This window comes from Lactuca serriola, chromosome 6 (assembly GCF_051521515.1).
Source record: "Lactuca serriola cultivar US96UC23 chromosome 6, Lser_US96UC23_V15, whole genome shotgun sequence".
Classification (NCBI taxonomy): domain Eukaryota; kingdom Viridiplantae; phylum Streptophyta; class Magnoliopsida; order Asterales; family Asteraceae; genus Lactuca; species Lactuca serriola.
In genome coordinates, this window is record NC_136413.1 from 51,062,673 (window position 1) to 51,075,293 (window position 12,621).

At 38.1% G+C, this 12,621-nt stretch overlaps 1 protein-coding gene and 1 non-coding gene across 2 annotated transcripts; one reads left to right on the forward strand and one right to left on the reverse strand.

The window, feature by feature from the left end:
- Positions 1-9,200: 9,200 nt before the first annotated feature.
- Positions 9,201-9,306, reverse strand: LOC145060876 (small nucleolar RNA R71). Its single transcript, XR_013687058.1, has one exon. It is a non-coding gene; the product is annotated as a small nucleolar RNA R71 (small nucleolar RNA).
- Positions 9,307-10,566: 1,260 nt separating this feature from the next.
- Positions 10,567-10,989, forward strand: LOC145059748 (uncharacterized). The gene has a single exon (XM_079007542.1). The coding sequence runs from the start codon at positions 10,567-10,569 to the stop codon at positions 10,987-10,989; it is 423 nt and encodes a 140-aa protein (XP_078863668.1).
- The last annotated feature ends 1,632 nt before the right edge of the window (positions 10,990-12,621 follow it).

The following is a 12,621-nucleotide window of genomic DNA, read 5'->3' on the forward strand; positions in this document are numbered from 1 at the left end:
ACATTTTAAAAAGAAATCGTTTGACAAATTCTAATCTAATTGATCAAATCAGAAGGATTTCGTCGAAAAGAGATGAGCAGAGAATGTGGATTGAGAAGATAGATTCAAAGTTGTCTAAGTTTAGGGATCAATTAATTTATTTCCAATGAGATAATTTAATGCTTTTGAAACAACATAACATTTTTTGTTTAATTTCTAAAAGGATTTATTTTAACATTACTTAGTTTCACCTTGATTGTGGAATCGGTGAGAAAATTCACAAGATGATCTTACCATTTCTTGAATGAAAGGAAGATGAGATAGACGCTGACTGTTACAAATGCGAATCCATAGTTTCGTCAGAAGAAACTTTTGATGCATACAGAGTTTCACTAGAACGAATTGAATCATACATTAAGTCCAAAGACCACTAAACATGTTAAAACAACTTTTAGATAAAAACAATAAAAAGTAAATCAAATCTGAAACTATACAAAAATTCGACTCATTGAGTGCCAAATTGAGTTAAAGAAAATAAGATAAATACTAAAGGCACATCTGAATTCGATGAGGACAGTGACATGAGCGAAATTTCTGTAGAGGATGAGGTTGATTACTCAGAGTTTGTTAAAAACGAACCTGAACCTGGAAAATATTTGAGTTCCGAAAATTCGGTTGAATTTGCACGTATTTCTAAAAATAAACCAAAAACATTGAAAGCAAAAGCAACCGTTTTTCCCAAAGTACAAACTACCCCTAATCAAGTGTTCTCCACTAAAGGACTGGGCAAAAGTCAAACTGTAGAACTAACGTCCATCGTCAACGAAGACAACAAAGAGGGTTGCGATGATTATTTTTGGTCCGCTCTAATAGATAATGCAGACGAAATGAAGGGTCTGTCTAAAAGAACCTCATGGAGAGTGAAGGGAAGATATGTGGCAGAACCACTGAACAATCGTTCCAGCTATGAGGAAGGAAGTCCAAGTGGAACAAAGGAAGATTCAAGCGAACCCCAAAAGGACGAATCTCATGCAAGAAAAGCGAAACCCGACGTAAATATTCACAAGTCCTCTAAACAACTTGCATAGAAAAAACGTCTAAGAAATCAGAGATATCAGAGTAATCTCAATAAAAGGAAGCAATTTTTGCAATCCCAAAATTCCAACTATGTTTGCAGAGAAAAATCTTCCAATGCGAAAGCTCGTTCACATGCGAATCCTAACTAATGTTCGAACTACCATTCCTGCAATCAACATAAACCAAAAAGGAACTCTATTGAAAAATCTTTTCTCTCAATGAAGCCCATTGAGAAATCAAAATCTCATCATTTTCAACCCACGAAAGCTTCACCCAAAGATGTCAAGGGAAAGGGAAAGTTGGTCTCGAATTCTAAAGCTCAAACCAATAAATCAACTACTCACCCTAAGAAAGTTAGGAAAGAATTCATTAAGAATCAAATAAAAAACAAAGAAAAACAATCCGATTCAAAAGAAGCGCAAATGAAAGATAATAAAGTAAAATTTTTCACCATAACTAAGAAAGATGAAACCACTTTAATAAACGAAATTATATGGTTGATCTTTCTATCACTTATCCATTTTCTGTAAAAGGCTCACAAGGACCCAATAAGCTTTTGGTTCCTAAATCTGCTTGACTTTTATAGGTAATTCATGACGAGCAGTTCGACTCTAAGTGATATATCGACAGTGGCTGCTCACGTCACATGAGTGGGAGGAAGGAGGTACTGTGACAGTTTCGAGCTCTCAAAGATGGTGGAAATGTAAACTTTGGAAACAATTCCTTTGGAACGATCAAAGGCTACGAGATGATAATGAACGGAGATTTTTTGATTTGTAAGGTGGCATATGTGGAAGGATTACAACACAACCTAATTAGCATTTTCACAATTGGTTAGGGACGAGATTGAAAGTATCCTTTGACGATGGAGGATTTGAGATAATAGAAAAGAAAACGAAAACGGCTCTCTTAAAGTCGCAGCGAAAAGGAGAAATGTATCCTTTGAATTTGAACCCGATACGAGGGAAGCCTGCCATATGCTTGCTTAGGAAAGCTCACTCTGATGAAAGCTGGCTATGGCATAGAAGACTTTCACATCTCAATTTCAAAGACATCAACAAGCTTGTACTTGGTGATCATGTGCGAGGGCTTCCTCTCTTGAAATATGATAAGGATCATTTGTGTCCAGCCACCGAAACGGGGATGAAAATCAGGGAAAGTCATCCAACCATAGTGAACATGAAAATCATTGAACCATTGCAACTTCTACATATCGAACTTTATGGACCTTCTGCAATTGAAAGTGTTGGTGGTAGTAAGTACATTCTCATCATAGTTGATGATTTTCACGTTTCACTTGAGTGTATTTTCTTAAATAGAAATTTGAAGCTACTCCGAAACTCAAGGAATTCATAAAGCAAATTGAGCTTCAACTGTGAAAGCTGGTTCGCAATGTTTGCAACGACAATGGCTTGGAATTCAAAAACCAAGCATTTGAAGAATTTCTAGCTGAAAAGGGAGTTTCGCATAATTTCTATTCTCCCTATACTCAACAACAGAATGGTGTAGTTGAAAGGCAAAACCATTCTTTGTGTGAAGCTGCGAGAACCATGCTATCCTTCACATGTCTGCCTCTCTATTTCTTGGCAGATGCAATTGCGACTGCTTGCATCACCCAAAATAGATCCATTTTGAATAAGCGATTCTCTATTACTCCCTATGAAATCATAAATAATCGTAAACCTAATGTCAAGTTTTTCCATGTATTTGGTTCAAGTTGTTTCATTTTCCACTCCAAGGAACAACGAAACAAATTCGATGCGAAAGCTGATGAGGGTATATTTTTGGGATATTTGCTGACCTCTAAGGCATATATGGTTCTTAACAAACGTTCAAAGAAGATAGAAGAAACCTAACATGTTACATTCAATGACAACTACTTGAAGAGGATTTAGTCGAAAGAGAATCAATTGGACGAAATCTTTCCTAAGCGAAGTCTAGCCGTTGTTTCGATCTCAAATCTGTATGACGAATTCATGCTAATATTTGATGATCCAGAGAAGACCATCACATCTAAATCAAAAGAAATTCACAATAAAGTAGAGGAATTGAAGAAGATAATCGATGACGCTGCGAAAGACATGCACAAACAGTCATCAACTGTGAAAGTACCTCAAGACACGAGTGCTACAGTGCCGAGGGAGAATTCAGGTTCCAACTCATCTTTTCAGGGGGAGCCTTTTACACCTCAAGAAACAAACATTCCATCGTAGGGGGTGCGTTTTGCTTCTTCTTTTTCTTCTGAACCTCTCACTAATGCAAACGACTGACCTCCGACAATGACTCACGAACCTTCATTCACAGGGGATTCTTTACTTCCTGAAGAAGAGGTGTTCTCGCCATTCGAGGGGGAGAATAAAAATTCGAATGACGATGCAGACGTTCAATCAGAATTCGAAGAAGTAAATGATGAATTGGACCCCTCTTTTGATCCAAACTATCCTCCACTTGCTAAATGGACCAGAGATCACCCAAAAAATCAAGTCATTGGTGAATATTCTGCAGGCGTTTTTATGAGATCTCAGATAAAAGCGAAATGAACTGCATTACTCTCAAAAGTGGAATTATGTATGTTCAATTCATTTGTTTCCAAGATTGAACCCAAAACCGTCAACGTTGCTCTGGATCACTCTGATTGGGTGCAAGCGATGCAAGACGAGCTCAATGAGTTCGAACGAAACAAATTTTGGAGGTTAATTCCAACTCCACTTGAAGCATTAGTTGTTGGTTTGAAATGGGTTTTTCGCAATATGCTAGATAAAGAAGGGAATGTGATCAGAAATAAAGCGAGACTTGTTGTCAATGGGTATTGCTATGAAGAAGGAATTGACTACGAAGAAACCTTCGCACCTGTTGCAAGGTGGGAATCTATTTGCATCTTCTTGGCATATGCAGCATATAAGAACTTAGAAGTATTTCAAATGGATGTCAAATGTGCATTGTTGCACGACGTACTTGAAGAGACTGTATATGTGGAGCAACCACTTGGGTTTGTTAATGAGAAGTATCTCAATCAGTGCTACATCTTGGACAAGGCAGTTTATGGACTGAAGCAAGCTCCACAAGCCTGGTATGAAACTCTTACTCGCTTCTTAAAAATGTACAAATTTAATCAATGTTCGTTTGACCCAACCTTCTTTCATAAGAAAGATGGTGACCACTTAATGATTGTCCAAATTTATGTTGATGATATCATCTTCGGATTGACTAATCCTAGCCTAACAGCTGAATTCCGAACGTTGATGGAAACTAAATTTGAGATGAGCTTCATCGGTCCAATTAACTTTTTCCATGGGCTTAACACTAGACAGAGTCAGGAAGGTATTTTCATTAATTAGGAAGCTTACACGGAGAATCTACTTGCCAAGTTTGGGATGATGGGAGACTCAAGAATGAAGGTTCTAATGGCATTCACAACGAAACTTACTCCTTATTTGGATAAACTGGCTGCAGACATGACCCTTTATCATCAAATGATAGGCTTCCTAATGTATCTAACTACGAGTCGTCCATATATTATGTTCTCTGTTTGCTATTGTGCTAGGTTCCAAGCTAATCCTCGAGAGCCTCATATGACGGCAGTCAAGAACATTTTCATATATCTAAAGCGAACATCCTCTCTTGTAATATGGTACCCATCGCAGTCGTGGTTCTTCATACAAGCTTTCTCGGATGATGATCTTAGAGGATGTGGGCTAGATAGGAAAAGTACAACTAGAGGATGCTAATTTCTCAATGGCAAACTTATCAGTTGGCAATCTAAGAAGCAAACATGTGTATCCCTATCAACAGCTGAAGCAGATTACATAGCTGCTGCTTCGTGCACATCCCAAGTCATTTGGATTCAAAGCCAGCTTCGTGATTATGGCTTAAGTTTGAAAAGAATCCCTTTATATTGTGACTCTGAAAATGCTATTTTCATTTGTTATAACCCAGTGCAACACTCAAAGACAAAAGATATAGCACTGAGGTATCACTTCATTAAAGATCATGTAGAAAGCTTGGGAGCTGTCCGGATAGGCTGTAAGCCCTATGAGGTGGTCCAGTCACGCCGAAAGCTTGGGAGCGGTCCCGATAAGCTGTAGGACCTGTGAGGCAGTCCAGTCAGGTTGAAGTCTCAGTTATGTATGTTTTTGTTTGTTATGTTTATGTGGTGGTACTTTGGGGGAAACTCACTAAGCGTTGGCTTACAGTTTTAGTTTTGTTTCAGGTACATCTGACGACCATGGCAAGGCGAACACATCCTTGGTTTTTATGTTGATGGATCTTGGGAGACTACGAATAAAATAATATTTTGAAAACAATGATTTTGTAAACACTTTTTAAGTAATGGGTTGTCTTGAAAAGTTTAAAATTCGTTATGATTTTTGAGATGCTACAAGTTGGTATCAAAGCCTTCATTTGAGTGAATTAGAGGAACATCCGTGTGAATCCAGTCTCAAACTAAGGAACTGCTAAAGTTTTAAAAATGATTTTCAAAACTGTTTTAAAAAATAATCAAGAAAGGATGCGATCTGTACAAGCAGCCTGAGCCAGTAAGCATGCCCCAAGTTACCCGTACCGTTATCTGATATTGTGTTTATGTTAGAACAACATGCTAGTCGTAGGATAAGGATCTTCAGGAATTAATTTAAAGATTTGCCTGGTTTATGATGCCTTATTTCATATAGAGTTTTCTTGCTGATTGTCCTATGACTCCTTTGGGTGTGAACTAACTATTAATTGAGTACATTAAGTCATATGTCGGATGGGTTAAATAGTGTTAGGTTAAAGGATTTGGTCCTACTGCGGAGCTCTAGTCTAACTCGAAACATTTTATGGTTGAATCTTTTAATCTAAGATTATTTAAGTTATGTTGCATGTGATTGTATTCATGCAGTAATTAACTATCACCAATGGGGGTCATTTAAGCAGTTGATGGTAGGCTCAAATGTGGATCCTAGGATAGCCTAGGGAGCATGTAGTACTCATCGCACACCTTTAGCAATTGTTAGGAGTATCATTATGGAAAAGTAGGTCTGTGAGCAGTTGGCCATATGAGGTGTGTTTAGCCTCTCTATAGGGTGTGAGGATAGATTGTCCGCGTATCCTGGTTGTTATAGGTTTTGGGTGGTTGTGATGATCCTTAAGACAAATACAGGTAGGTGTGGAAGGTAGTATAGGCCCGTACTACTTAAAGCACAAGACCCATGTGCATTGCAAGGAAGTCACAAACCCCAAGGGATAGTACCATCATGTAGTTATAGCAATATCAGTTGTGGTAATTCTAATGTTCTTGATTCTTTTTATTATGCAGTTCACGAAGGGATCAGGTTCGGGATCTGGAGCTGATGGTCAGGATAGCCCAGGATTGACTATTGATCAGATTCAGGAAATGGTTACCATTGAGGTTTCACAGATATAGCAAGAATAATTGTATGGTATCATGGATCAAATCACGAGCAGGTTAATTGCCATGTTGGAGGAACAAACTGCAGCCTTGCAGGCTGCGAGAGGTACTGTTAAGATGACTATTGGGGAGATATTGATAAAGGGAGATAACTAGAAAAGAGGATGAGGACTCTTTCAGCAAGGGACGAGGAGACTAAGGATGCTAACTTGGGTACTGGAAGCCAAAGGAGCTATTATATATGTGGGAAGTGTGCGGGAACCCACAGGTTTGCTTGTCACAAGTTTAAATGCTATAAGTGTGGAAAGAGGGCATGTTTTTCGTGACTGCAAGTAGGATCAGATGTGTTTCCACTGTCACAAGATAGGTCATCTAAAACTTGACTATCCTTTATGGGTAGCAGAGGGAATGCAAGCCTAGATGTCCGCCGTCCTGTGTCAGGTTGATACTACCATATTTATGCATGTTTTTAGGCAATATTTATTGATATTTTTATACATATTTTGGTTATTTGCATTGAATAATGATACTTATAAGCTTTAATTGTACTGTGCAGCCAAATAGAAGCATTTTTGGAGAAAAGGACTAAAATCGACAAAGATTGGAACTTTGGAGGCTTCGAGAGTAAGAGAGAAGAAAACCCACGTAATCATCTACATTCACGTCATGATACATATCTATTCACGTCGTGAGTACGAATATTCCAGAAGATGGGATACGCGTAGAGGAGTCCTTGCCCAACACGGATAATTACTATATTCACATCGTGAGACATATCTGTTCACGACGTGAGCGCGGAAAATCAGAAAACTATATATTGGCTTATTCCATATGACTTAAAGGACTTTTGGCTTACATGGAGGGTTTCTGGAGTCGAAGATCAGAAGAAGAAAAGGTCTGGAATTAGGTTGCATACCAAAGAAAAAGGAAGAGTTCATACTCAACTTATTAGTTTGGTACATTTAAACATGATTAAGACTATGGTTTGTTTGTGTTTGTTTGCTAGGATGTCCAGCTAAATCTAGCTGCTTCTGTTAGCTAGATGAAGCTGGAACTCATGGTTTTAATACTTTAGCTTTGATTTACTTGTTGGTTATGACTTGTGTTTGATTGATTGAACCTAGCATGCTTGATTTAATATTTGATTGCTTTAAATTCTTGTTCTGTGTAGTTAGTGAATATGAATCTACATGAATTTGAATACCTAGTAATTTAGTGAACATTAGATTATTAGAGGTAAGATAGAACCAATCTTAGATAAGTAATTGAACTATTGAATTAGGTTGTGCTAGAGAACTCATATTATGACCATAAGTGTGTTTTTCAAATCAATATTACATGGCTCCAATTCTATTTAATAATTGATTATGTGTTAACAATTGTGTGACCATACATAGATCTACATGAATTAATTAATGTTAGTAAATTTAGAACTGAATTGTTAATACTATCTTAATTGGTAACCAACAGTAATTGTCATAACTAATTTATAAACCATTGAGGGAAAGTGGATTTGAACTAACAGAAGTGTTTTGTTTATTGATTGAATTTGTTTTAAAGAATTAAGTTCCTCGAAACTTGCAAAATTAGATAAAACCCTTTCCTTTATTAGAAATCAGGTAAATTTAATAGTAGGTAGATTAATTAGTTAAAACCGTTCCCTGTGATCGACACCCGACTTACCCAAACTATTATATAATTTGACTAGGTACACAGCCTAGGTGCATTTTAGTTAGTTAAGTAGTTAGGTTACAAATTGAGAATTAGGTGTAGCTATTTGCACACATCAAGTTTTTGGCGTAGTTGTTGGGGAACGACTTATTTTATTGTTGATTTATTTGCTATCGGTTAATCGATCGTTTTTGTGGGATAAAACCTCCAAAAAGTTAATTTTTCAGCTTAAACTTTTGTTTCAGTATTAGACTCACGACGTGAGCCTTAAGCTCACGACATGAGTTTAATAGTTTTTCGTTTTTTTGTTAAATTTTCTATGACAACACAAGGTGGTACTCTTTACCACGTTGTGGTGACCAGTCAGTAGGCAATTTTTTGTTCAATTTTACGTTTTTATTTTTTTTATTGCAGTAGTTCATGACCAGAGGTTCCAACACACCTTTGGTGCCACCACTTGAAGATCCATAGTCATCCCTCCACAAGAAGACGAATAAGAACACATGAGTGAACCAAACACCAAAGAAATTGCCTTTTAAAGATCTAAAGTATGTTTTTCGAAAGAAGTTAGGAAAGAAAGTGGGAGAATCTAGCACATCATCAATGGTTGAAAGCTTTCATCAAAAATCTAACCCACAAGAATCCGAGTACGAATCTGACCCAAAATTCGAAATACATAGAAGTGAATCCGAAGAAGCGAATTAGAGATGATGTGGATATGTCTATGGGAGCTTATAAGAAGCGAATTAGAGATGATGCTGGTCCTGGCCTAGTACAACCTGTAATTCCTGCAACTGTCACATTTTAGCTGAAGGGACACATCCTTACTGCACTTAAGGAGGTACCATTTTCTGGAAAGGATGATAAGGATGCTTACAAGCATTTGGATGAAGTTAATGACATAGCAGAATATTTCAATGTCCCAAATGTTCCAAGGGAGACAGTCTTGCTAAGGATGCTACCAGTCACTTTTAAAGGAGCTGCAAAAGACTGGCCGAAGGCACTTCCACTTGGTGCAATCACTACTTGGGACCAAATGTGTGAGCAGTTTCTAGAACAATTTTTCCCACCATCGAAGACATCTAAACTCAAAAAGGCAATAGCCACTTTAAACAACAATCGGGTGAGTCACTTTATGAGTCATGGGAGCGCTACAAAAGATTATTAAGAAATTGTCCTCAAAACGACCTCAACATACAGCAAGAAGTCTTAATATTTTATGATGGTGTTAATTTCATGACAAGGCAGCTCCTTGATTCTCAAGGACCCCTAAGTAAGAAAAATATGGGGGAAGTCAAAGAGTTGGTTGAAGAATTTTCAAAGCATTCTCGTGAGTACCACTATCCAAGGCTGGATGGAGTTAAAGGAAGCGGGGGTAGACAATCTGCAAACATGGCTGCTGTAATAGCCATGCTTGATACTCTAGACAAGAGAATGACAAAGATCGACCAGACAATACATACTATAAGGGTTGGATGGGAAAGGTGTAATGGTCCACACTTGACCAAAGACTGCCACTTAGATGATAACGGGAACAGAAGAGCTCAAGTTTGCTAGTCAAGTGGGGATAAATATGATGAAGACTGGAGGAAACCAAAGAGGGAGTGGCTGCCATATGATGAATACAAGAAGCAAAAGGAAGAAAAATATAGGCAGACAGGTCGAGGCTTCTACCAAAAAGAGCAACCACCAGCTGAGAAGAAATTTGACTTGGAAAACATGCTAGTTCGTTTTATGGAAGCTTCTGAGAAAAAGCATGATGATATTGAAGCAGTATTGAAGGATAAAATAAAGATGATGAAAGATCCACAAACTATGATGATTTACCAGCAAGCCCTATTAAGAAATCATCAAGCATCAATCAACAATCTCGAAGCTTAACTTGGTCAACTAACAACTTTGGTGAACGAAAAATTATCTTCACAATTCCCCGATAAGAAGACAATCCCATGTTATGATGATTGAGACTGAAGAAGAGGCCATTTCTGAGTTCTTAGAAGCATTAGAGGAGGAGCCAAAACTAGCTAAACCAAAACCAAAGAAGTCAAAAATCGAAAATAATTATTGTTGAAACACCGAACTCACGACGCGAGCCCGCTATGCTCACGACGTGGGACCGGTCTGAACATAAAACTTCTGAAAGTGTTTCGGCTTACCGTCCGCCTTTATCGTTTCCGTCTTGAGCTAATATTAGTCCACTAGAAAGGGAACATTTGGAGTTTATAAAGCAAGTAAAGGGTATTCCAATAAATACTCCTTTTATTGAGTCATTATCAAAAATTCCCGAGTATGCGAAGTTCCTACAAGATTTGATAGACGCTCGTCAACAATTGAAGGAAAATTCCAAGGTTAATTTATGTGAGCAAAGTTCAAAAGTATTGTTGGGAAAGTTTCCTAAGAAGATGGGAGATCCTGGACGCCTCACACTTCCATGTGAGTTTGGAAATAATATGAAGACTTATGCTTTAGCCGATTCTGGGGCTAGCATAAATTTGATGCCTTATTCATTTCCTCAGAAGCTGAATATTCAGAAGTTGAAGGCTACAAAAATGACTATTCACATGACAAACCGTTCAATGACACAACCCCGGGGCATTGTGGAAGATATTCTAGTGAAAATTGGGAAATTCGTTTTTCCAATTCATTTTGTGGTTTTAGATATGAAAGAAGATCCCGATGTTCCGATTATTCTTGGTCTCCCTTTACGAAATATATCTTGTGGCTTGGTTGATATTCATGAGTCCAAGCTCACTTTGAGAGTTGGATATAAAAATGAAACTTTTGGAATAGAAGATGGTTTCCTAGGTAATGATGTTCGAGGTGAGGTTTTCATTATTTATGAAGAAGATGAGCTTGGAGATTGGAGAAGTTAATGGACGAATAGTTCAAAACAATTCAAAAATTTAATCGAACAAAACCAAGAGCATCCACCCCATTTTAGTTGAGGTATTTGCCTATACAAAACCAACTTCTTGGGTAACCATGGAAAGCGATGATTTATCAAGTGACGAAGACGAGGTTACTTGTAACAACGTAAATTTCCAAAACAATTTTTGATTTTTAAAACATTCTTTTATTCACAAGATAATATCAAAACATAATGTATCCAATGCCATCATGATAAAACATATCCCAGAATCTCAAAACATAAAACTCCACAAGTGTGTACAGATCATGTCGACGCCTTCCCGTGATCCTCGCTAGTACCTAAAACACATAACACAACAACTGTAAGCCTAAATGCTTAGTGAGTTCCCCAAAATACCACATACAACACATACGACACTCAAGGACATAACTCTATGGCGCCTTCTGGTCCAAGTGTCTCAGGGGACTTCCGTCCCGAAATCCCGGTACACCTTCCGGTCCTACCCGTATCGACCTTCCGATCCGTAACCTCCTGACCTTCCGGTCCATACCAACTTGACCTTCTGGCCCTTATCGTTCTTAACATACATAACACACACACACACACACACACACACATATATATATATATATATATATATATATATATATATCATATAACAACATACAACACATACATCTCATAGCATATAAAACCTTCCGGTCACATATAGGTACCACTCTAGGTACAATATAGTTAGAAGACTCACCTCGTATGAAATCAGATAAACGCTATACCACATACAACACATACGCCACTCTAGGGCATAACTCTGTAGGACCTTCCGGTCCAAGTGTCTCAGGCAACTTCCGTCCCGAAATCTTGGTACACCTTCCGGTCCTACCCGTATCGACCTTCCGATCCGTAACCTCCTGACCTTCTGGTCCATACCAACTTGACCTTCCGGCCCTTATCATTCATAACATACATAACACACACACACAAACACACACACATATATATATATATATATATATATATATATATATATATATATATATATATATATATATATCATATAACAGCATACAACACACACATCTCATAGCATATAAGACCTTCCGATCACACATAGGTACTACTCTAGGTACAGTATAGTGAGAAGACTCACCTCATACGAAATCAGATAAACTCTTGTGCTCGACGTCCCGACCTAACCTCTTCATATCAACCGAATAACATTCCTGATCAATACCCTTTCAACGTCTCATTCTAATGATGGTTAGAAGACCATTCTACCCCTCCCAGAACTCTCTTGGATCAGCTTGACCAAAACCTTAAGGTCAACTGAAGTCAATGGTCAAATTTGACCCGACTCGTCGAGTGCACATGGGCGACTCGGCGAGTACATGCGGGTCCTCTGAATCCTTCTAGCCTCACTTGGCATGTCAAGTCATCCCTCCACTCGACAGGTTCCTCCTGTCACGAATCGCGGGGCAACCCCGACTCGACTCGTCGAGTCTAATTATGAACTTGGCGAGTTGCATCCATGGCAACACTCAAATGACCTTCTGAGGTCAGATCTGCTTCTCTAACCTATAGATCTGACCTTTCCATACTCACTAATCACGTAAAAGGTGAAAGCTTTACACTCATG